Below are 20459 nucleotides of genomic sequence, written 5' to 3'. Positions count from 1 at the left end.
TATTTAATGGGAGGTATGAAGAGAACTGTTGGATATAAATCCTTTGTGAAACATAAGTTGAAAACAGACCCAAGAAAAGACAGTTACGTGGCCTTAAAAATTAATTTGTGAGGCACAAAATGGACTTTCTCTCCTTTCTTTAGATATATCAAAAACTGCTTCCACAGGAGCATTGTCCAAAATTGTAGACCAAAGCAGTCTCTTGCATTTAGCTGTGAAGATGCAAGACACAAGCTACCAGAGGTAGAATCTCTGCTCTCCTTGATGCTGAGACTGAGCAAGGGGAAAGCTGGTAATGTAGGGGAGGGAGCACGGGAGTATACATGTATGGTGCTATTTATATTTCCATTGTGGTATAAGGGTCTTTTATATATAGGTCATTTCTTGCAAAGTTTGACTAATATATCTTGCTTATCACCTATTTCATTTTTATCAGATTTATTTATTCCTAATAAAAAAAATAAAAGCCACAAAGAATTGTAGTAATATTGTTTCTATTTGTCAATTTTATGCAGGCGATCCTGTACAGGTGACTCAAACTTCTATTTCTTCTTATCTTAAAGAACCTACTGCACTCAAGACTGCCAAAAGAACACAGCCTAAAGGCTGCTTTCCTACAAGTATATTCTTGTGGTAAGGGCTTAGTCTGAATAGTATATTTTTTAATCTGATGACCATGGAGAAAATAAATCGAGGAAATATAAGTGTATGATAGAAAGCAATAGTGATTTTGAAATATTTGAGACAGAATAATTTTGCCTACACAAGGAGCCTGAAATTTCTTTGCTTCTCAAAACTCTAATAAAAGGGAAGGTTATTTTTTTTCTTGGTTCTAATTATCTGTCTCTTTTAAAGAGGAGGAAATTAAGTAGTTAGGTTCTTATTTATGTCTTTTTTTAGATCAAGAAAAAAACTGATTAAAAAACACTGAGGGGGTTGAATCTATACCAAAACTGAAAGAAGAAACACCTATACCAAAGAACCTGTTGGATAATTTTTGCTTTTGCATAACTTAAAAAAAATAGATTAAAAAAGCTTAGAAGCTTGAAAGCTAAAGCGGTCAGTGTCTTTTTAAATAGATATTGGTGTTCCGGTAGTTGGTTGGTCACGGACTGGGGAGCATTTTTTTGGTCATAAAGTTCTATGTGGTGATGCTAGAATCAGGCTAATAATGAGGAAATAATATTTCTACTGAAAGAGGCTTATAACCAAATGAATGGTAGTTTTAAATTGTCATCTTCACATTTTATGATCCAGTGCAAGAATTTGTTAGAATTACCCAGTTTTATGGCTTCTGACTCAAATAGTCACCTGTGATTATTGCTGTCTCTCTCCTTGCATTTGATCAAAGAAAAAGATTCTGACAGAGTTTTCTCCTTTTATCTTCTCCAAGGGCCCTTTGAGGAAATAGAATGTTAAAAATATTTCATGATCGGAAGCATGCAAAGGGGTGAGTAGTAACCCCTCTGCACATTCTGGTAAAGATTACTTTTCTGTCTGGGCTTTGGTAATTTGCACTGAAGTTCTTCAACAAGAGAATTCTTCAGCGTGGGCAAAAGTAATGAGTAAAATACTTAGTGACATTATACTTTTTCTAGTCTAACTAGTCAATGGTGCTATTTAGTAGTGCCTTGAAGCTCAGTTATCTTGCAGAGAAACATGACTAAAGCAAGTCATTGTCATTTTGAGTTCAAAACTAGCTTATCTTTCATTGTGGATCACAACAAGTACTCCTTTGTTCTTTTTGTTTGCAATTTTGTTAATGGGAGTCCAGGAGCTTGTGGGAGTCCAGTCATGTTCAGCAAGCTGGGAAGACATCAGGAGTGGGGAATGCTTGGGGGTTTTGCAGAAGTGCCTCATGTGATACCTTCTATTCTCAGCATAGGTTAAAATTAGAACTAGACTGACATTGCATTGGAGTCTGAGTGAGAGTTCTAAATGGTTTTGGTAGTACAGACAAGATCTGTAATTTATCTCTGCTCTTGCCCAGAAAGCAATGAGTCACAGAAAATCCTTGAAAACAACCAAATAATTGAGGTAAGTTGTTAAAGTCTCAGATGCTTGGAGGGGAAGTTGTTGGGAGATCTGATTACTTGGGAGTAAATTTGTGGTTGTTTTATAGCCGCCCTTGGGAATTCACTTCTGAATTGTTGGCAGTGGCGGCATGATTATTATGGTTTTTATTTTCCTGACAAATAATAAGATCTATGAACAAGAAGCTTTTGATGGTAGTCCCTGTTATTTAATTAAAACTCTTTGGAAACAAAGTAATATACTTAGGCCCTCTTTCATATTTTATTGTTCTAAAACAATGTTTATTGAATAATATGCTTTCCACAGCAAAAGGCAGTAGCCCAGTGTAAGCTTTACTGTAAACAAGTATGGTTTTGACTGCATAGTCCAATACTGGGTTCAGTAGTACAAGTATTAACAAATATCTCTTTAGAGATTTGCACTGCAATGTCTCTTTTCTGCACAATTTATATGAAAAGATTTCTAATTTTCTACCTAAAAAGGCTTATAGTTCAAAAAATGCCTCTAAACAACAAGAATGGTAGATCAGGTAAATCACTTTATCTCAGTAGAAGTTTAATCCTGAAAAATAAAGCCATTTATATTGTAACTGCTAATCAGAGCAAAAAGCCTCTGTGACAATGTCATAGTCATTATTGTTGCATATCGGGATGAGGAGTGGGAAAGATAATTACTGTGAGGACTGCTGAAAGAGACGTTAATCCTTCAAACTAGTAAATGTGATCGCATTTATGGGGGGAGGGAAAGAGGATACAAGCCTTTCTTTACAGGAAAAAATTCAATCCCTTTTTAGGAACCCAAATGCCAGACTGCATTGTGCCACACTGTGGTTGCCATTTGTGTCACCTGTCAAATCCTGCCATTTTTCCTTAACAAACAGCATCCGTTAAGAATCCGTGATATTAAAAGTATTGAACCAGATTCTTCTTTATTCAAGCATTATAATTTGATTTTATGCTGTCTTTACAACAGGAACCAGTCCTGACAATCTATATTTCTTATTACTTGTTGCCTATGCCTTTTTGAATTTGTGATTTCAGTATAATGAGGCTTTACAAATTACTACGTTAGCAAAAGACGTGGTAAATATAAAATACAATGATTGGCAGTTTGAACACAAAATGTTCACCAAGCGATTGTGGCGTATCCATGCAACACAAAATTATAATGGAATAAGTATGATAGAAAAGATTGCTCTAAAAGACAGACCTGCAGCAATTATTGTAGGGAAATATATGTACGAGAAGACCTGAAATTCCACTTACGTTGTTTTCTACCCACTTGTTTCAAAGAAAGTTATCCTCACTTCTTCAGTTGGAATGGATGTGTAAGACATTTTTCTTACTTGTCCCTGCACTAATTAGTAAAACGTTTGAAGGGGGGCAGTCAAATCATCACTGTTCAGAGTACGCTGCTGTTGGCACAAAGTTTAGCCCCCCAAGCTTATCTGAATATCAATATCTTGGCTCCAGTTTATTTTTTAAAAAAACCAACACCTTCCCCAAATGGCTACAAAAATGGCAATAAGAATGCTTTTTAGAGGGATGCACTGATTAGGATGACTGAGTATCCTGCTTTGCTGCTCTTCGGAAAATGTGTATTAATTATCTCACTAAGGAATAGATAACTTCAAAACTCTAGGCTGAATTATTTTTAAAGTGTGGATCCTGACACGCAGCAGGTCTACAAGAAGATTCAGAGAGAGATCTGAAGAATTTAAAAAACCTTTTCTTGAAGGTAATGCATTACTAACTATATATTATAATGAAGAAGAAAATGAATGCAAATGAAGTATACTACTTTATTTCCAGCAACAGTTCAGTTTCTGTAAGGTGCAAAGCACCTTTCGTTACAAGTGTTTATACCAGGTAGCTGCCAGGATGCAGCTACCGGGATTTAACTGCCTTAAATTGCAAGTAACAGCTTCATTTCTTCCTGGGAGGGCAATGAATGCTTATATCTGCGTCTGATAATTATGATCAGTTCTCAGCCTACCATTGAAAGGAACGGAGAGAGCAGTTGTTCACTGACTAAGAATGCCGAGAGACTACAAGAATACCATTTCTTATTATAAGAAAATTTAACTATTATCTATTTTTATAAAGAGAAGATCAGTTGGTAAAATCCCTGTCAGTTCTAAACGTTAACTACATTTAATAATATAATCAAGTGGGTATTGCAGTATTTTAGTTGTCACATCACTGTCCCCATCTGGTAGCTGATCCGTGCGCTGATGCATTGAGCCTGAAATTCACAGTCTGATTCCTGTGACTGAACCTGAATATGTAAGGGTCATGGCCGAAACTGCAGTTTGCGTTGGAACGTTCACTGCTGTGAAGACACTTTGGGAAGTGAGAATACACAAGATAAATGAAGAATTACAGAGAGAAAAGGAATTCAGACAGAGGTGTGCAGGAAGGTAGGTAAATTGTAGATCTTTAAGTATGTGAAAAGCTAGTCTATATGTTACGTCTCAGGAAACTATCATCGGTCTTTTCAAACTCATCCGGAGTCTAATTCTTTAGTCGTTACTCCAGCAGAATTCCTTCTGGTTAGAATCTAGCAATATGCTCAGGTCAAACCAAGAATCATGTTCTGTGATAAAAATATTAGCATATAAATTAAATCCCCTGAATTCAGACATTAAAATCCTCTCCTGTGTGGATATTCTAATCAGTGGAGATTTAATTTGTTTTGCTTTCTTCTCAATGGAGGCATTAACAGGGTCGCTTGGTCTTCTGTCTGGCCAGCAATTTCAAGAAACGTGAAGAAATTCAGCATTCTATTTTTGGAACCCTTCTAATTTGTCAGAAGTGTTTGAAATTGAATAACAAACTCAGAATTTACTAATGGAAAATACATAAAGAAAGAGAATTAGCCTAATTTTCATAGTTGTTGTTTAAGTCCCCTTTGGAAATCAAGCTAGAAGGATCCCTAGCTGAGTGACCTGTTTGGATTGCACTGACATTTGGTGGAACTGAGGGCTTTCTTTTGAGGAGACTGCTTCAAAATTAATGGCTTTGGAACTTAATTTCACATGATTTTATATTCTGTTGCCCAGCTGCAACATGTTGACAGTGAATGAAGTTATGTCTTCCTTCTGACTGTAAATTTGAAGAACTGTAAAACAGAATTCCTATAAATTACCTCAGCCAAACATTACTTTGTGTTCTTGTCTTCTCTCAAACCGATAGCATATTTAGCATCCAGATCTAATAAATGTTGTTCAACGTCCAAAAAAGGCTACTGTCTCTCTGTTCTGGAAAATCGAGTGGATAGTAATTATTGCCTGCATTCATTGCTGCACCACTGACAGCTCTTCTTTCCCTTGTAGGCTACTACTTGTCTGGGAGGAGAGAGCTGCTTTAGCAAAGCTCAAGGAAAAAGTGATTAATGAAGGTGGAAGAGCAATTTTAAGGATAGAGGAAGAAGAATGGAAGGTAGCGTTGATAGGGATGAATGTTGCTTGGATTGAATGACTGATGCATTAGAAAACTACTATTTACAACTTTACGCTCACAGTTGTACTATATTTAATCTATGAAGTGCTCGCTGTGTGCTTTGCGAACAATGAATTAAGACACACTGTTGTGAAAGCGTAAAAGCAAGCTGATTTTTTTTTAGTCCTGAATATTAAGCGTTACTCTGCAAAAACAAGCCAAAATGCTTTCTGCATTAGAAATTATTTACACTGCAAATTATGAGTTTAATTACATAAATCCTCGTTTAACATTAGCACACCAGAACTACTTAACTATATCAAGGTGAACATCCTCTGTGCTTAGGTGCATGAAAATATTTCTCACTGTTTTTTACTTTCTAAGAGTGAAAATGAGCCACTAGATTCCCCGAATACTACTATTGTTGTTTCTAATGTGTGGGGGGAAGCGGCTAACTGTAGAATCAACAACAGAGCGGAAGCTAACGGTCTGTTCAGAGCGACACAGAAATGCAGATGCCAGTTCCTATGAAGTGGAAAGAATTAAAAGAATTAGCCCGTGTTGAGGCCGGCGAGTGACAGCCACACCCAGCAATACCCTAGTGGTCCATAGGCCAGTGTTCCCGGTGCAGAACTCCTGGCATACCGACATCATAGTTTTCTCTGTCCCTCAGCTCTTCTGCTCTTAGGTGCTCACTGTTTTCTTAACAGAAGAGGAAATACAATTTAGATCACCATTTCGATGCAAAAAGCTATTTATAGCGGTTTCATCTTCAGTTGTACTGGTTTGTTTAAAAAAAAAAAAAGAAAAAAAAGAAACAAACAAAAGCAAGCCTGGGGCTTTTCAAGCAATGACAGTAGTGCAGACGTAAATCCTGGGAGCAAAAAGTGGGCAGGTTAAATCTGTGGTCAGAATGACCCACATTGATGGTGTTCGTTTTGGGATGTTACAGTATAGCTTGAGAAAAAGGAAAGATTTCTTTTTTTTAATCATAAAATTTTTAACTATTTCAAATAAAACTTCTACCTAAGCCCGTATTCTTGTTGTATACTAAGCTGAATTTCTTCTGGTTCATATTTCTTGCCGTAGACATTACCTTCGTGCTTACTGAAATTAGTCCATCTCCAGGAGTGGCAGCTTCACAGAACTAGCTTGCAGAAAATTCCTCAGTTCATTGGAAGATTTCACAATCTTGTTGTTCTGGATCTATCCCGGAACTCAATTGAAAGTGTACCTAAAGAAATTGGTGAGCTGTGCTTTCTTTTATTTTAAGCTGCTTTTCTAAGAAAATCAATCTTACACAAACATGCCATTTTTGTATACTTTGCCTGTCTAATAATCCCACTGAGTAGTTAGAAAACGGATTATTTTAATCTGACAGTGAGATAGAGATCTTAAAACCATGGATCCCCTATAAAAGGAAAAAGATGGATGGGTGGGTGGATGGATGGATGGATGGATGGGACTAGGCTCTTTTCACTAGTGCCCAACGCCAGGCCAAGGGGCAACGGGCACTGGGCACAAGCTGGAACATGGGAAGTTCCACCTGAACACGAGGACAAACCCCTTCCCTGTGCGGGTGCCAGAGCAGGGGCACAGGCTGCCCAGAGAGGCTGTGGGGTCCCTTCCCTGGAGACATTCACCCCCCGCCTGGACGCGGCCCTGTGCCCCTGCTCTGGGGGTGCCTGCTCAAGCAGGGGGTGGGACGGGGTGAGCTCCAGAGGGCCCTTCCAAACCCCACCAGTCTGGGGTTCTGTATCCTATGTTCGTAAGGTTTCTGGGTGGTTTTTTTTATTAAGTTTTTGGGGTTTTTTGTGGCATTCAACTAGAGTGCAGTTTTCTGTACTGAAGAGTCTTGAAGTCCTACTCTTTGAATTTCAGTGAGTCTTTTTTTTTAGAGAGAACACAGAGCACTTCTATATCAGTGTAACACAAAGGAAGTAATACTGTATTTCAAATGGAATGAACGTGGCCATTTATCATTTCTGATTTGTGCCCTCCGCAGGCCAGCTGACTCGCCTTCAAGAGCTGCTTCTCAGTTACAACAGAATAAAGTCTGTTCCTAAGGAAATAAGTAACTGCGTCAGCCTGGAAAGATTGGAACTGGCTGTCAACAGGAGCATCTGTGATCTTCCTCCTCAGGTTTTGACAGGCTCTTTTGTTTTGTTTAATGCACATTTTGAATTTATCCAAAAGCCGTTATCATTAAACATTGCACTCCATGTTTTTAGATTTGCTTTGATATTCTGATTTCACAGCTACTCCACAGAAACACCTATGCGAACAATATTTGTGTGACTAGTCAAACTGAAGCCACATGAGAAGGATGTACATATACCTGAGTAGTTGAAGGAGCCAGTCTTTATTTTGTGCAGATAAATGACTTGGTAGTGCATACAGGACAGTGATACACTTGATGTTAATTTGTTTAGGCTGAAGGTCTTCACTGATTTACCTCACTGAGGATCTGACACCTTAGCAGAGAAGCTCCCTTTCATGGGTGAGAATACAAACGCATACCATGCGCCAAGACACAGCTGTAAGCGTCTTTACCAGAGCTGCTAGCTGTGAAAGGGTTTCTGTGATTTATACAACTGCCTCTGCACAAAGCGTTGAATGAATGTTGTTCTGAGCTGCTGAAAGCAATTAAAAGAGAATAAAAACAAGTGCTTTAATTTCGACTGACCTAAACGTGAAGAGATTTGCATCTCTATGTATCACTCTCTTAGAGATGGGAAGTATGTAACTGTTTACTTGTTCTAATTTATTTAAAAAAAACAGTAGTGGCAATAGCTGACAGCAATCAGTGCCTTGCAAAACTGAGTGAGTCCAAACAGGAATACCTAACAATAGCAATTCAAATGAAAATATACACGCTGAATCAGAATCTGGAATTTACAAAATCTGTGCAGATACTGGTTACATGGTGTAATGTAGAGTGATAGCTTTTAAATTAACAGCTCACAGCACTGTCCTGTACATACATAGCTCTGTCCTGTTGAGACCGTGATGTGAACACAGTGAAGCTGTGGTGATGTGTACTTGAGTGGCGTTCAGTGTTTAGACAGTTGGACTGATTTGCAACAGAACATCTTCGCATCACTTGAACATTGGCGAGTCATGCCTTCAGGAGCTTTTACAAAGGGCTGAGGTGTGTAATACTGAATGATGCCATGTTTAATTTTTAGGATGTCTTGCTATAGTAGTAGGCTTCACAACAATGAAAGCGTCTAGGTTCTCTCTAAAATACAGTCCGTGCAATTTGATCCATAGAAATTGAAATATTTGACTAATGAAAAATGGCATATTGCATGGAGAAGCACCGCTGAGTATGAAATACTAAGGACAACTGTGTCTTTAAAATTCCTTTCCTTCTCAAGGCTTGGGGTATATCTGCGTTGTAGCCATGGCACTCAGCTTGTCAGCAGTTAGGGCACTCACTACTGTGTGGGAGATAAAGTTCTTCGGCCCAATTGGTTTCAAACCTACCTGCCTTGCTGGGGAGCACTGTAACTGTTGGGTAACATCAGAAACAATTCTGTGTTTGCTAACTCCAAAATGCATTGCAATGTTTTCAAACTGTTTTTTTTTTTCAGTCAGCATTATTACTGCACTGGCAGTATCAAACAGCTACACAAACTTGCATGGAATCTCCTTTTCTTTTCAGCTCAGTGATTTAAAGAAGCTTTCACACATAGATTTGTGCATGAATCAGTTTACTACCATCCCTTCAGCTCTTCTCAACATGCCAAATCTAGAATGGTTAGATATGGGGGGGAATAAACTCCAGAAGCTTCCTGATGCAATTGACAGGTAAATAAACCTCAAAGCTCACATCTTAGTCTCAATTCTGTTACACTGAAATTCTAATTATTAAATTCTACTTCAAAATATGATTTTAATGTTAACCTCCCTGCAAACTTAAGATTTATCAGCTCTGATGTGATATTTTGGGTGAGCTGGAATAAGCCATTCCACAAACAATAAATTCAGTATCAAGTTAAATATTTCTTGCCAATGACATTTTCAACTAGAGGTTAGGTGATTATCTTGGATATGGGGTTTTCTTTGAGAATTGTTGTATTCTTTATGCGAGTCCCTTATGTGGCTGTAAGAATGTATCAATTACTTTATATTAATGATCAATAAGATTAATTTTCTAAATCTTGATTGATTGCACGAATACCTGTTTTACAGAATGGAAAATCTCCACACCTTATGGCTCCAAAGGAATGAGATAAACTCTTTGCCAGAAACCATTGGTAATATGAAAAATCTTAGTACTCTTGTTCTTAGCAACAACAAACTTAGGGATATTCCAGCTTGTATGAAGAGCATGGCAAGTCTGAGGTAAGAAAAAGCAACAGAAATACAAATAAAAATACTAAGATTTAAAGCCTCCCTTGAGTTGTGTATCATAGAGTGATGCTCGGGAAATGGAAGAGGAAAGGCATGTCCACAGCTGTACAGAGGAACACAATGCTATATAAATCAGCATAATTACATAGATTCGCAACAGCTGAGGATCTGGTCAAGAAAGCTTTGCGTAGCACAACTCATTTAGAAGTAAGCTGTGATAGTTACAGTCCCAAATGTAAAAGGAAGCTCTGTGCTACATTTTCTCATTTCTGAAAGGTCCAAATGCCCATTTCTAGTTGGCCTTTTCTATCCCTCTCTAAAGGCAGGAGCTCGGAGGAAAAAAATGCAACAGGCATAAAAATGACAAAAAGTAGAACTTTGGCACTGAAAAGTCACACATTCAGAATTAGAAAGGATTAGGTACAGGGAGATGGATGAAACGATTTGAAAAAATAGAGAATGAATGTAAATTTTTAATGGGTAGAATCGGAAATATTTTGTATCCTGTGACAGAAACTTTCCTGTTGTTTACATTTTCATTTGCATTACTGGATGCTGTCCATTTTAGCACAAGAATGCTATCTAACCCAATAAAATAATTCCTGTTTTCAGATGTCTTGGAAGAAGCAGTACCTCTTTAGACAAATATATACAAGCATAGGCCCAGGGATGGACTAAGAATGGAGGGAGACAGGGCTGGCTGTTGCCTTGCAAAGCTGGGAGGATGCAGGCATTTGCACTCTTGTTCTCATCCACTCAGCTGTTGGTGGAAGCTTAATAAGGCTGACAATGGGGTGAAAACCTGAAGAAAAAATGACAAGGACTGCAATGTTTTCTCCCATCACAATCAGCTACTGTTATTATAAGGCATCTTCTTTTAATACTACTAATATAGTGGTGCATTTAGTATAAGAAAAGACTTGCTTTGCTCAAAATACTGTTTGAGGAATCTAAAGAGTTGTTCTCCCTGGACAAAACCTATTGCAAGAGTAACCTTTTCTGGTGAACTGTCAGATTTGTCAACTTCAGAGACAACCCGCTGGAGTTAGAGGTAACACTCCCTCCATGTGAGAACACAGAAGAGGAGGAGCAACGGGAAATGTTTGGCATTGAATTCATGCACGTGTATATCCAGGAGTCACTCAAGAGAACAGGTATGGATTTTTTAATGAATTCTAATCCCTCTGTAATACAGGGAGGAAGGCAAGGATAAAGAATGCTAGGATATATATACAAATAAAACATGAATACAGATTTTTGGAAAATATTAATCATTTATTAAGAAGATTAAACAGATTTTTACTGAGGGCAGGGACACTTTTGTCTGGATTTGGCACAGTAGGTCTTCACACAAACAGCATCTGTTCTAGTAGGAACATACTGGGACCATGGAACATTGGAATACATGTGCCTGAGTTACCTACAGCCTGGATAACTCAAGTTGATGACTGTCTCTTGCATTTGCAATTTAACCAGAGTTTACATAGTGTAGCTCTTCCAGCACCATTTGTCTCATGAAGCTCAACTTTCCCTATTTTTGGATGTTGTCCAGACGGCGACTCCCTGAGGAGGATGTAAGGGTGAGATGCCTATGTTCCCAACATACAACATTTTTTAGCAATGAATTATCAACACCTGATAAAGAGATGTTTTTCACAGCCTGCTTTCCCAGATAGAAAATGCAGTTGCCTAAACAAAACACCCCCACAATTTCATCCCATCTCTAAATCACTATGACAAAAACATGCTGTTAGCAGTCTCAAAGCAAACAGCTTAAAGGTTGCAGTAAGAGACCAAAAATACGCACTTTTGAACACATGTGCAGGTGGCAGCTGTTACTTGCAGTAAGAACTTAATTCACCACAGATATAAAATGTTCTCTCTGATATTCATTCTATATATTGTGAAGGCTTAAAAAAGGAATGACTGAAATGCTCTTGATTCAGAACGCTAAGCCAGCTTTTTTCTTCTCACTATTTCATGAATGATCAAATTGGCAAAATTATATCACGATGACAGTTTACAAACAAGTTTTCTTCCTTAACAGTTCCCCTAGCAGCATGGGCTGATGGAATTACCTAGGCCTACTTAAATAATTTAAGAGGAAATACAAAGCTATCCTGAACTTCAAAGGGAAAATAAAGTATGTTAACTTCCCTTATTTTAATCCATTGTCTTTCAGGAAGTCTGGAAAGTTGTACTTCTGGTCCTTCTCCTATCATAAATGCTAACGAATAAAGAACGTAACTGTGAACAGAAGAAAAGATCAAGTATACTTCTTCCTAACAAAGAGGCGTACAACAGGTTTCAAATATTCTTAGGGATTTTATTTTTCCACTGATGAGAACTGGTTTGCATATTTGTAATTCCCAGTGAAACTAGGAAATATAAGACCTTTCCTGGGTATAGGAAAGGCTAAAAGAGTTTTGGGGTGTTTTTTGTATGCAATAATTAGCTTTTTAAAAAAATGCAGATAAGTTTTATAGTTTTTCTTTTCCCTACCAATGCCAAATCTATCTCCTGTCATGTAGTTGGCTCTGGTATCCAAGATGGACTTGGGACAGCTGTCAACAGGACATTCTCCAAGGACACAGCAGACTCTGTATAATACTGTAGTGCAGCCTTGTATCCTCGTTGTTGTAAATATTCAATCCGTCCATGATCAATCAGCCGTTTACAGAGGCAACCTATCTCCTTTCGTTCTTCAACAGTAAGTATCCTAGTTTCACAAAGAGGAGGAAGAGGAACAACATATGCCAGAAGAAGAGTGTTGTTAATTAACATTAGTAGTTAAGCTTAGAATAACTACTGAAATCACTAAGTTCATTTCAATTCAGGCCAGCATGACTGTTTAAATATTTTGAAACATATGTCCATGAAAATTGTTTGTTTTAAAGTAGAATATTTTTATAAATTTAGTAATTAAAGCATTTGATAAATGAGTTGAGGACCCAAAACAATTTCATATACCACTCTACATTAATTTTGCTTTTCTGCAGGAGTCCATTTGCTAGGAAAATGAAAAAATGACATACCCTTGTAAAGTATCAGAATCACTCTCTGTCTTGCTGAATGTGTGCTCATGTTCCTCTGTGATGTTAGTTTGATCCTCACTTTCGTCACTTGTAGAGGCTTTGGTTGTGGTTTCTCGCATGCCACAAGTGGCCCAGCTACTCATTCTCTGAAAATAATGAAATTCTACTGGTCCAAGTCCTACTGATTTAAAGAACTCTCTGCCTACATAATGTGTCCAGTCACACTTGTGATGGCAGCACAGCGCAATAACAATTCCAGCTACAGGCTTACAGTCGTCTTTGTTGCTTTCAGTATTGGCAGAACTGTTAGGAGCCACCTCTGTCTTGTCATTCCTAGAACGTTTTGGTGCAGGCTCTTCACTTTCTCCATCCCAGCAAGTTGTATAACTTTCAACCAGACATCTCAAAGCAAGATCTGGGAAAAAAAACAGATACACCCCCCCAAAAAAATAGCGTTGAACACCATGCCATTATTTACACAGGCACTATCATGGTTGGGAATGTACTTCCCACTGAGAATAATAAAAGGGTACATTACAAACTAAGCCAAAAAGCAACTTTAAGGATAACTAAAAATTACAAGCATGCTTTGAAACCATGAAAACCCTAAATGCTAAATGAGTATTAAGAGACCTCTGGAGCTACTACGGGCTTATCCTCTTGAATATTTGTTCTACACAAGTGAATTTCGAATACTTCGGTTAACAAACTGGCATATTGTAGGAGGATCTCCTCCCTGTAAAACATGCAAGTAAGTGCTCTACAAGTTTGATATCTAGGACGCAATCTATTTTATATGTACATGTACTTCCTAAATGCTTAACTGCATCATCTTTGTAGCAGCACCTATATGTCATATTTGAGATGTCTTTCTCTACTTAGCGGACACATGACATTAGAAAAAGTTAGTTGAAAATTATCAGGACAGAAACACATTCTGCTCATCTGTTTGCTTGGGATACATATTCAGGCAGCCAATACAAATTTAGAAAGGAAAATATTTCAGAGTAGAGGTGACTGTGTTAAGAAAAAAAATTATTTTCAACAGTTTACACATAGATGACCTACACCCACATACACTAATCTTTCTGTACTCTATAGAAAACAAGAAAAGTTTTACTTCTGTCTAAAGTAGCCTTGAATTTATTATCCATTTACCATTCCACCGAACTCAACTTAGAATGTAATTGCTACATTCACCAACAAAGGGTTAGAGGGCAAGAAAAGCTTAAAAGGGCAGTTTGGGACATCAGTCCGTTCAGACTGTAGTATTTAGTATCCTAACTTTCTGCAGTGAACCCACAGATAACTCGTACCTGTCGCAGCACCACACAAATGCTTCCCAATTCCTACCACTGGTAGTTTTTTCTTCTCCAAAATAGGTACCTTATCTGGAGCAGGGGGGGGGGAAAAGAAAATAAACACACACATCCACAATAACCCCAGAACCTCTATTATTATAGTTGGGGCAATATTTTTTTCTGGATAATATAACACCTGCACACCTGAAAAAATAAATAAATATTTACCACTACTGAAAATACAGTAGTCTGTACATAGAGTTATAAGCTATTAAAAAGAGAGTTTTTCTAAAACAAATTAAGAGAATCAGATGCTGTGGCTGAGAAGCATATTCTTCTTTTTCTTAAACAACTCAACCTTGTCCAAAGGCAAAGAATGTATTTTCATGCTGTTATGAAGCAATATGATTTTGTTTCTGAGCAGCAACACTACTACACAGCAGTAGAATGATTACCAGAGAACACTGGACTGATTTTGCTTAACAGAATTATCTGCGGGCCAGGTATTAGCTCCAGCTAAGTACTAATGTAAATACTTTGCCTTTGATTAAAATGAAGTATTAGGAATACAGGATTTTGCATTTAGGCTAAGATGGTTACATTTATCTGTTTAACCATTTTAGCCTTTCTATACTGCCTATGAAATGTAAATGTGACATTAACGCATCTCCTGATGACAGGTGTTCCCACGAATTCTACAGTAGTGACATACAGAGCATATCAATGATATGCATGACTTGCTTCCTTCCGCACAGCTAAAACAAACAATGCAAAGGTGTTTCATCCTGCAAGACCTAAAAAGCCTTTTTAAAAGTTTTTGTTTCAGTATTTCTCGCCTACAATAACGTCCTGTAAACGTATAAAGCAGAAAATTTAAAACCCCCATTTAATATATATATGTGTGTAAATATATGTATATACACACAGCATTAACGTGTCTAAGCAACTGCTGAGAGTAATCTTCAAAGCCAAGTACATTTAAGCATGCTACACACAAACTTATCTGAAATTGAGGCTTAATTTTAGATTTTGAATACTGGAGTTCAAAATTATGCAAGCCAAGAGGGAACTTACTTAAACATAAGTGTTGAATATCAACTTGAAGCCTTTCAAATACAGAATCTCTCCTTTTGTGTTTTCCATCCACCTGTATAAACAGAACAAGATCATTAAGTAGGGCTGGCCACCAATAATTATAATTTTGCTCCCAGTATTAATGCTGGACTTGTCCTGTCAAGACAACATCTGCACATTTCCAACATTAGACGCCACGATTTTCTGCTAACAAATTTGCTATCAGCTAAGTATGGAATGGAGACAATCACTTCCAAACCTTCTAACATTTCAAAGGCTTTATGTTATTTTTGAAGGTAAAAAGCGAGCACTAAAAGCTTCAATGACCACAGTTTAAAAATTATACTCCGCTACTGTAACAATATCCTCTCTTACCTTGAATCTTGTAGGTGCCCTTTCCACAAGTAAAAACTGAACATTTTCAACATTCTGTAAGGCGATATCGACCCAGTGAGACAGTTTTCCCCGCCCAGCTCCAAACTCAACAAAACATCTTCTGGGACCAAGTAAATGTAATTTTTCCATGTTACCTAGAATAGAAGCCTACAAACATCAAAAGATTATTTACGAACCAAGCAAATATACACACTGTGTATTGTAATGCCTGATAGAAAAATGATTGCTTCAAACTGCAGAAGGCTTTTTTCAAGCCTTCCCTTCCATGAGGGATTAGGGAAAAGATCTTCTGTGTACAGAGGAAAGGGATTATGAATTCTGGCTAGGCAGCATCACTGTGCCCTTCTGCTGCTGCTCACAAAACTCCACCCAGAATTTTTTGGAATGGATTTTTTGGAGCAGGCACATATTATATTGTCCTCAGCAGCTTCTCAAAGTAACCACATCCAAAATATAGGGACTGTACTGGATTTTCTGTGAAGCATCAGTGCCTGCAGAGCCCTCTCTCTCTGCTGCAGTCCCACGTTTTGTAATATGTAGGAAAGGAAAGCAGCGTACCAGAAGAAAGTGCAGAAAACAGGCATTTCTCACTTTTTAAGTTTTCTTTCCGAAACTTACTGTTTTGCTACAGAATGCAATCCATCTCTCAAAATTCCTGCCGCTCAATATACATTAAAAAGGCAGAAGGTAAACTCAGGCTCTCCAATCCTTTTTATGCATCTATTACACAACCAGGAAATCTAGGATCAGCTCTTACAGAAAAAGCAAAAATTCCTTTTGCTTCTTAGCAAATACAACATTTTACCTTTTGTAGCTGAGATTTATTATGAGTTAATATAAAATAAGTAAAAATTCAGAAGAACAACACACAATTTGTAATTTATTTCAGTATCCTAATAACGTTTTGTTACTAACACTTAAAGCAGCCATTCAAAGGTTATATATATGCTATTATTTGAAGAGCAGAGAGTTATAGAACATACCAGATTTCCTCTACACAAAGTGACTAGCATTTTGCATGCATGGTCACTCGAATTTACAGCAGCAGAATTCCACGTTTAAAAACATCTATAGCTATCAGTAAAGCAGTGACCATACCTGTTGTTTCAAGTGTTTGAAAGCAGATTCCCCATTTTTTGGGTCATTTAAGGCTTCTTGTAAAGCCTGGTGGGACAGTATTTGTTCTTCAAGGTGAAGTTCCAAGCCTGCATGCAAACGCAAAACTTTTTAGGTATAGGTTTCCAGTTTCAAGACTTTCTGGTTTTGTAACACACACATTACAATAGTCAGACATGAGCTCAATTTGTAGCACTAACAAAACAGTCTGTTGGGAGCATAAATCTATCATTACATGTTCATAACAGAGCCATATTATTATCTGTAGTGATATCTGAGTGGGAAACAAAAAACAGAAAAGGAAAGGAAATTAGCTATATGAACACAAGATCAGTGTTCTGTCACTGTCAATCTAGTTTATTCTTCTGAGTAAAGTTTAGCTATTGGAGGACTGCCCACGTCCTGATGATAATTACTTCAGATGTGTTTTGTGCCAAATGTCTCACATTTTCACAGATATCTAACAACAAAAATAACAATATTTAATCAATTCAATTTAAAACATCTCATTTTCAGTATTAAGTAAGCTCACCATTACTTGTTTTTTTCAACTTGATAATTAAGTTCTCCAGCTCTTCTTTGGATAGAGAAGAGATAGACACCTTTTTAAGGAAGAAAAAGCACCACCCATAAATACAAGAGAGTTTTATTTTTGCTAGTTCTTTAGTTATACGATAAATTCATAGAATCACCGAATCATTAAGGTTGGGAAAAACCTCCAGGATCATCAAGTCCAACCTCCAACCCAACACCCCCAGGCCTCCGAAACCATGTCCCCAAGTGCCACTTCTGCATGTTTTTTAACACCCCCACGGACGGTGACTCCCCACCTCTCTGGGCAGCCTGTTCCAATGCCCGACCACTCTTGCAGGGAAGACTTTTTTCCTCATATCCAATCTAAGCCTCCCCTGATGCAGCTTGAGGCCGTTTCCTCTTGTCCTGTCATCAGTAACGTGGGTGCAGAGACCAGCCCCCCCCTCACTCCAGCCCCTCTCAGGCAGCTGCAGAGAGCGAGAAGGGCTCCCCTCAGCCCCCTCTTCTCCAGGCTAAACCCCCCCAGCTCCCTCAGCTGCCCCCCAGCACACTTGTGCTCCAGACCCTGCCCCAGCCCCGCTGCCCTTCTCTGGACACGCTCCAGCCCCTCAAGGCCCTTCTTGTCCCGAGGGGCCCAAACCTGAGCCCAGCATTCGAGGTGGGGCCTCCCCAGGGCCCAGCACAGGGGCCCCATCCCTGCCCGGCTCCTGCTGGCCACAGCAGTGCTGACACAAGCCCGGGGGCTGGTGGCCTCCTTGGCCACCTGGGCACTGCTGGCTCAGCATGAGCCAGCGGTGCGCCCAAGTGGCCAAGGCAGGCAACAGCATCCTGGCTTGTACCAGGAAGCAATTCTATCTATTGATAGAATCAATTGCAACATGTTATGTAGGCACTGAGCTTTAGATCAAATAAATGTACTCACTTGTTTTTCTGGTATTTCTGCTACATCTTTTAAACCTGCATTAATATCTTGAACAAAGTAGACCTTTAAAAATCAAAAGAAAAGACATCTGATTCTGTTAACTACCAGGAAGCAAAAAGCTAAATTCCCCAGTGTTTTTATCATAAGGTACCTAGCAATGGGAATCCACTGCAAAAGAAGATATTCCAAGTACATTTTTTTCTATAGTCTGATCCTGGATCCCTGGCAGAAATGACTGTTTTGACACATTTTGACAAGATTGAACACGTTCATAAGTGTTAAGCTGTCAATGCTTTCTAGACTAATCCCAGAGACCATTTTAAGGTTTCCCAGGTAATACTAAGGATGCAATATCAATAAGGCAGAAAGGCAGACAATAAAAAAGCCATCTTCTGTCTTCTTGAAACAGCTGTTGAGACATATACCCTATTCCTTCCCTCAGCACCGGCTGCAACTGTCAGCCTAGCTTTCCGTACTTCACTGCTAGCTTGAGTGAAGCACGCAGTTGGCTAGGGCAGCAGACTGCCAGCGGCAGGAAAACGCCTAGGGCCTCCCTGCTAGTTTTGCTTTCTGAGGACAATCTCTCGCCAAGCCTCTAACACAAATGGCATTGTGAGAGGCTAATCTCAGAGAATCTTTCTGAAGAAAGATGAATTCAGCGATTTCATTTTCAACTAAGAAAACGGAAAACTTGTACCGAACTACAGTGATATGGAAGGAAGAGAGTGGAATGTGAATTCCATTTCAGCAAGTACTTATTCAGCTGCATAACTGCCCTTGCTGAAGTGCTCACTAAGTCTGCTGTCCTCCAGTTCACAGCAGCTGTCAGCACAATAAATTCTCTGCAGAGCTGTAATGTTTAGGGTCTTAAATCTGAGAGGAAGTAGCGCTGAATTTACACTGCACTTACTGGCTTCGGCTTCTCTCTTGAATTACATTTTTTTAAGTGTTTTTGTAGTTGGTCTTCATATACAGTGCTAAAATCCAAATGGAAAGAAAAGTAAGTAACAGCACTTATCACACGAACTCTGACAAAGAATAGGAAAAGCATTTACATATACTTACTGTTTTGGATCAAGAGGACACGGAATTCTTTTTCTGCCATTTTCTTCCTAGTTATAAAAGGAAAGTTTCAGACAACACTTCAGCACTCATTCAGTGTTCCTGGTTCAGAAAAACTGCTGAGGAACACCCGAGTTTCATAAAACACCTATTCTGAGGTAGGTGGATTAACCGGAACGGAGCAACTGAGGCAAGAATTTAATACTTAAATGGATCCTAAAAGAACAAGCTTATAACGTAATGGCAGCATGACTGCTGGGCTGCACTAGCGACCTTACCCCACCCCGGGCCTCCAGGGAAGGCGCAGGCACTACCTGCCCTGCGGCACTAGGTGCCGGCTGAGGCGGACGAGACCCCCGGGCCCGCCGGGGCCTCCCGCTGCCCCTTCTCGGGGAATCCAGGGCTCCCCGGGCCCCCCAAGCCCGCCTTCCCAGCCGGGGAAGGGGCCCTGCTGCCCCGCCCGGAGAGGCCCGGTACCTCCTGCTGCCCGTGCTCCCCGCAGAACCGCCTCCCAGGAACCGGGATCATCTTGCAGAAGCGCTTCTTCCTCTCCACGAAGTAGGCACATCGCCCCGGCTCCGGCTGCAGCGCCGCCATTTCCCTCCCAGCATCCCCTGCGGCCGCCGCCCGGCACCATCTTGAGGCTCCTCCTCCGCGGGAGCCCGGCGCCAAACTCGAAGCGCAAGATGGCGGCGGAGAGTATGTTCAACCGGCCGGTGTGCATGCAAGTGAGGTGCCAGGGCTGCGAGGAGAGGTGAGGGGCTGGTCGGAACGGTGCGGCGGGCTCTGACTGGGCTTCCTCACTAGCTGCGTGGAAGCTTTATTGCGTTCTTTAGGATGGGGCTGTTGAGCGATGGGCTTTTTCCTTCTCTTTTCCTGCCCTGTGCTCTAACAGCCGCTAGACGAGAGGCGGGGCCCTGCGCGTAGCGCGGGCGGTGAGCTGAGGAGCTCTCGATTTGGGGTGCTGGTGGGGGGTTAGAGGGGAGGGGAGTCGGTCGTGGCAAGGCTGGGGACTGTCAGTGAGGGCTGCCGTGGGTGCCTCGCTGGGTAGAGGGGCGGGGCGGGGGTCTTGGGTAGCGGAGGGAACGCACGGTGGCCTCGCAGGAGGGGTCTGGGGCTCCGCGGCGGCTGCCTGAGAGCCGGGGTCGCCGCCGCGGGCTGGGCGTCTCTCCCGGGCCGCGGCCGT

At 39.9% G+C, this 20459-nt stretch overlaps 3 protein-coding genes across 6 annotated transcripts in view; 2 read left to right on the top strand and 1 right to left on the bottom strand.

Annotated features, from left to right (window-relative positions):
- The first annotated feature begins 504 nt into the window (after window positions 1–504).
- On the top strand, window positions 505–12775 carry LRRC39 (leucine rich repeat containing 39). Of its 2 annotated transcripts, XM_075098238.1 has the most exons (11): window positions 505–633; window positions 1394–1450; window positions 1991–2037; window positions 4253–4453; window positions 5369–5474; window positions 6564–6720; window positions 7480–7616; window positions 9142–9287; window positions 9672–9824; window positions 10848–10987; window positions 12016–12775. In XM_075098238.1, exons 4-11 carry the CDS (start codon window positions 4329–4331, stop codon window positions 12069–12071), a joined length of 1020 nt encoding a protein of 339 aa, XP_074954339.1. In that variant the 5' UTR covers window positions 505–633; window positions 1394–1450; window positions 1991–2037; window positions 4253–4328; the 3' UTR covers window positions 12072–12775. The 2 variants fall into 2 exon arrangements, with proteins under 2 accessions (XP_074954339.1, XP_074954338.1); XM_075098237.1 differs by lacking the exon at window positions 12016–12775 and having other exon boundaries at window positions 10848–11046.
- On the bottom strand, window positions 10972–19923 carry TRMT13 (tRNA methyltransferase 13). 3 transcript variants are annotated; one of them, XR_012661331.1, is made up of 12 exons: window positions 19751–19900; window positions 19277–19323; window positions 19122–19188; window positions 18212–18274; window positions 17288–17357; window positions 16738–16844; window positions 15619–15786; window positions 15244–15316; window positions 14185–14259; window positions 13140–13283; window positions 12869–13014; window positions 12139–12552 (listed from the first exon to the last, which is right to left on the bottom strand). XR_012661331.1 is itself a non-coding variant. In XM_075098231.1 (11 exons), the coding sequence occupies exons 1-11, from the start codon at window positions 19868–19870 to the stop codon at window positions 12357–12359; spliced, it is 1401 nt and encodes a 466-aa protein (XP_074954332.1). In that variant the 5' UTR covers window positions 19871–19923; the 3' UTR covers window positions 10972–12356. The 3 variants fall into 3 exon arrangements, 2 of the variants coding, with proteins under 2 accessions (XP_074954332.1, XP_074954333.1); XM_075098231.1 differs by having other exon boundaries at window positions 10972–12552; window positions 12869–13283; window positions 19751–19923; XM_075098232.1 differs by lacking the exon at window positions 14185–14259 and having other exon boundaries at window positions 12869–13283.
- Window positions 19923–20459, top strand: part of SASS6 (SAS-6 centriolar assembly protein) — a 13525-nt gene continuing 12988 nt past the window's right edge. The window contains exon 1 of the mRNA XM_075098222.1: window positions 19923–20027. Coding sequence (XP_074954323.1) covers window positions 19960–20027 — 68 coding nt within the window. The 5' untranslated portion in view covers window positions 19923–19959. The remainder of the gene's footprint in view (window positions 20028–20459) is intronic.

The sequence above is a fragment of the Phalacrocorax aristotelis genome, chromosome 6, assembly GCF_949628215.1.
Source record: "Phalacrocorax aristotelis chromosome 6, bGulAri2.1, whole genome shotgun sequence".
Classification (NCBI taxonomy): Eukaryota; Metazoa; Chordata; class Aves; order Suliformes; family Phalacrocoracidae; genus Phalacrocorax; species Phalacrocorax aristotelis.
Note: the sequence above shows the minus strand (reverse complement) of the source record. Positions and strands in the feature narration are given on the sequence as shown.

What these genes read in the sequence shown, in the direction of transcription:
- LRRC39 (XM_075098237.1), top strand. Translation starts at nt 4,329, where the DNA reads ATGGCCGAAACTGCAGTTTGCGTTGGAACGTTCACTGCTGTGAAGACA. An exon ending in TAGAGGAAGAAGAATGGAAG is followed by an intron (nt 5,475 to 6,563) that starts GTAGCGTTGATA and finishes TTCTTGCCGTAG; the next exon opens with ACATTACCTTCGTGCTTACT. An exon ending in CTTCCTGATGCAATTGACAG is followed by an intron (nt 9,288 to 9,671) that starts GTAAATAAACCT and finishes CCTGTTTTACAG; the next exon opens with AATGGAAAATCTCCACACCT.
- TRMT13 (XM_075098231.1), bottom strand. Translation starts at nt 19,870, where the DNA reads ATGGCGGCGCTGCAGCCGGAGCCGGGGCGATGTGCCTACTTCGTGGAG. An exon ending in TCAAACACTTGAAACAACAG is followed by an intron (nt 15,787 to 16,737) that starts GTATGGTCACTG and finishes TGATGTTTGTAG; the next exon opens with GCTTCTATTCTAGGTAACAT. An exon ending in TTTGTGTGGTGCTGCGACAG is followed by an intron (nt 13,284 to 14,184) that starts GTACGAGTTATC and finishes TTTTTTTCCCAG; the next exon opens with ATCTTGCTTTGAGATGTCTG.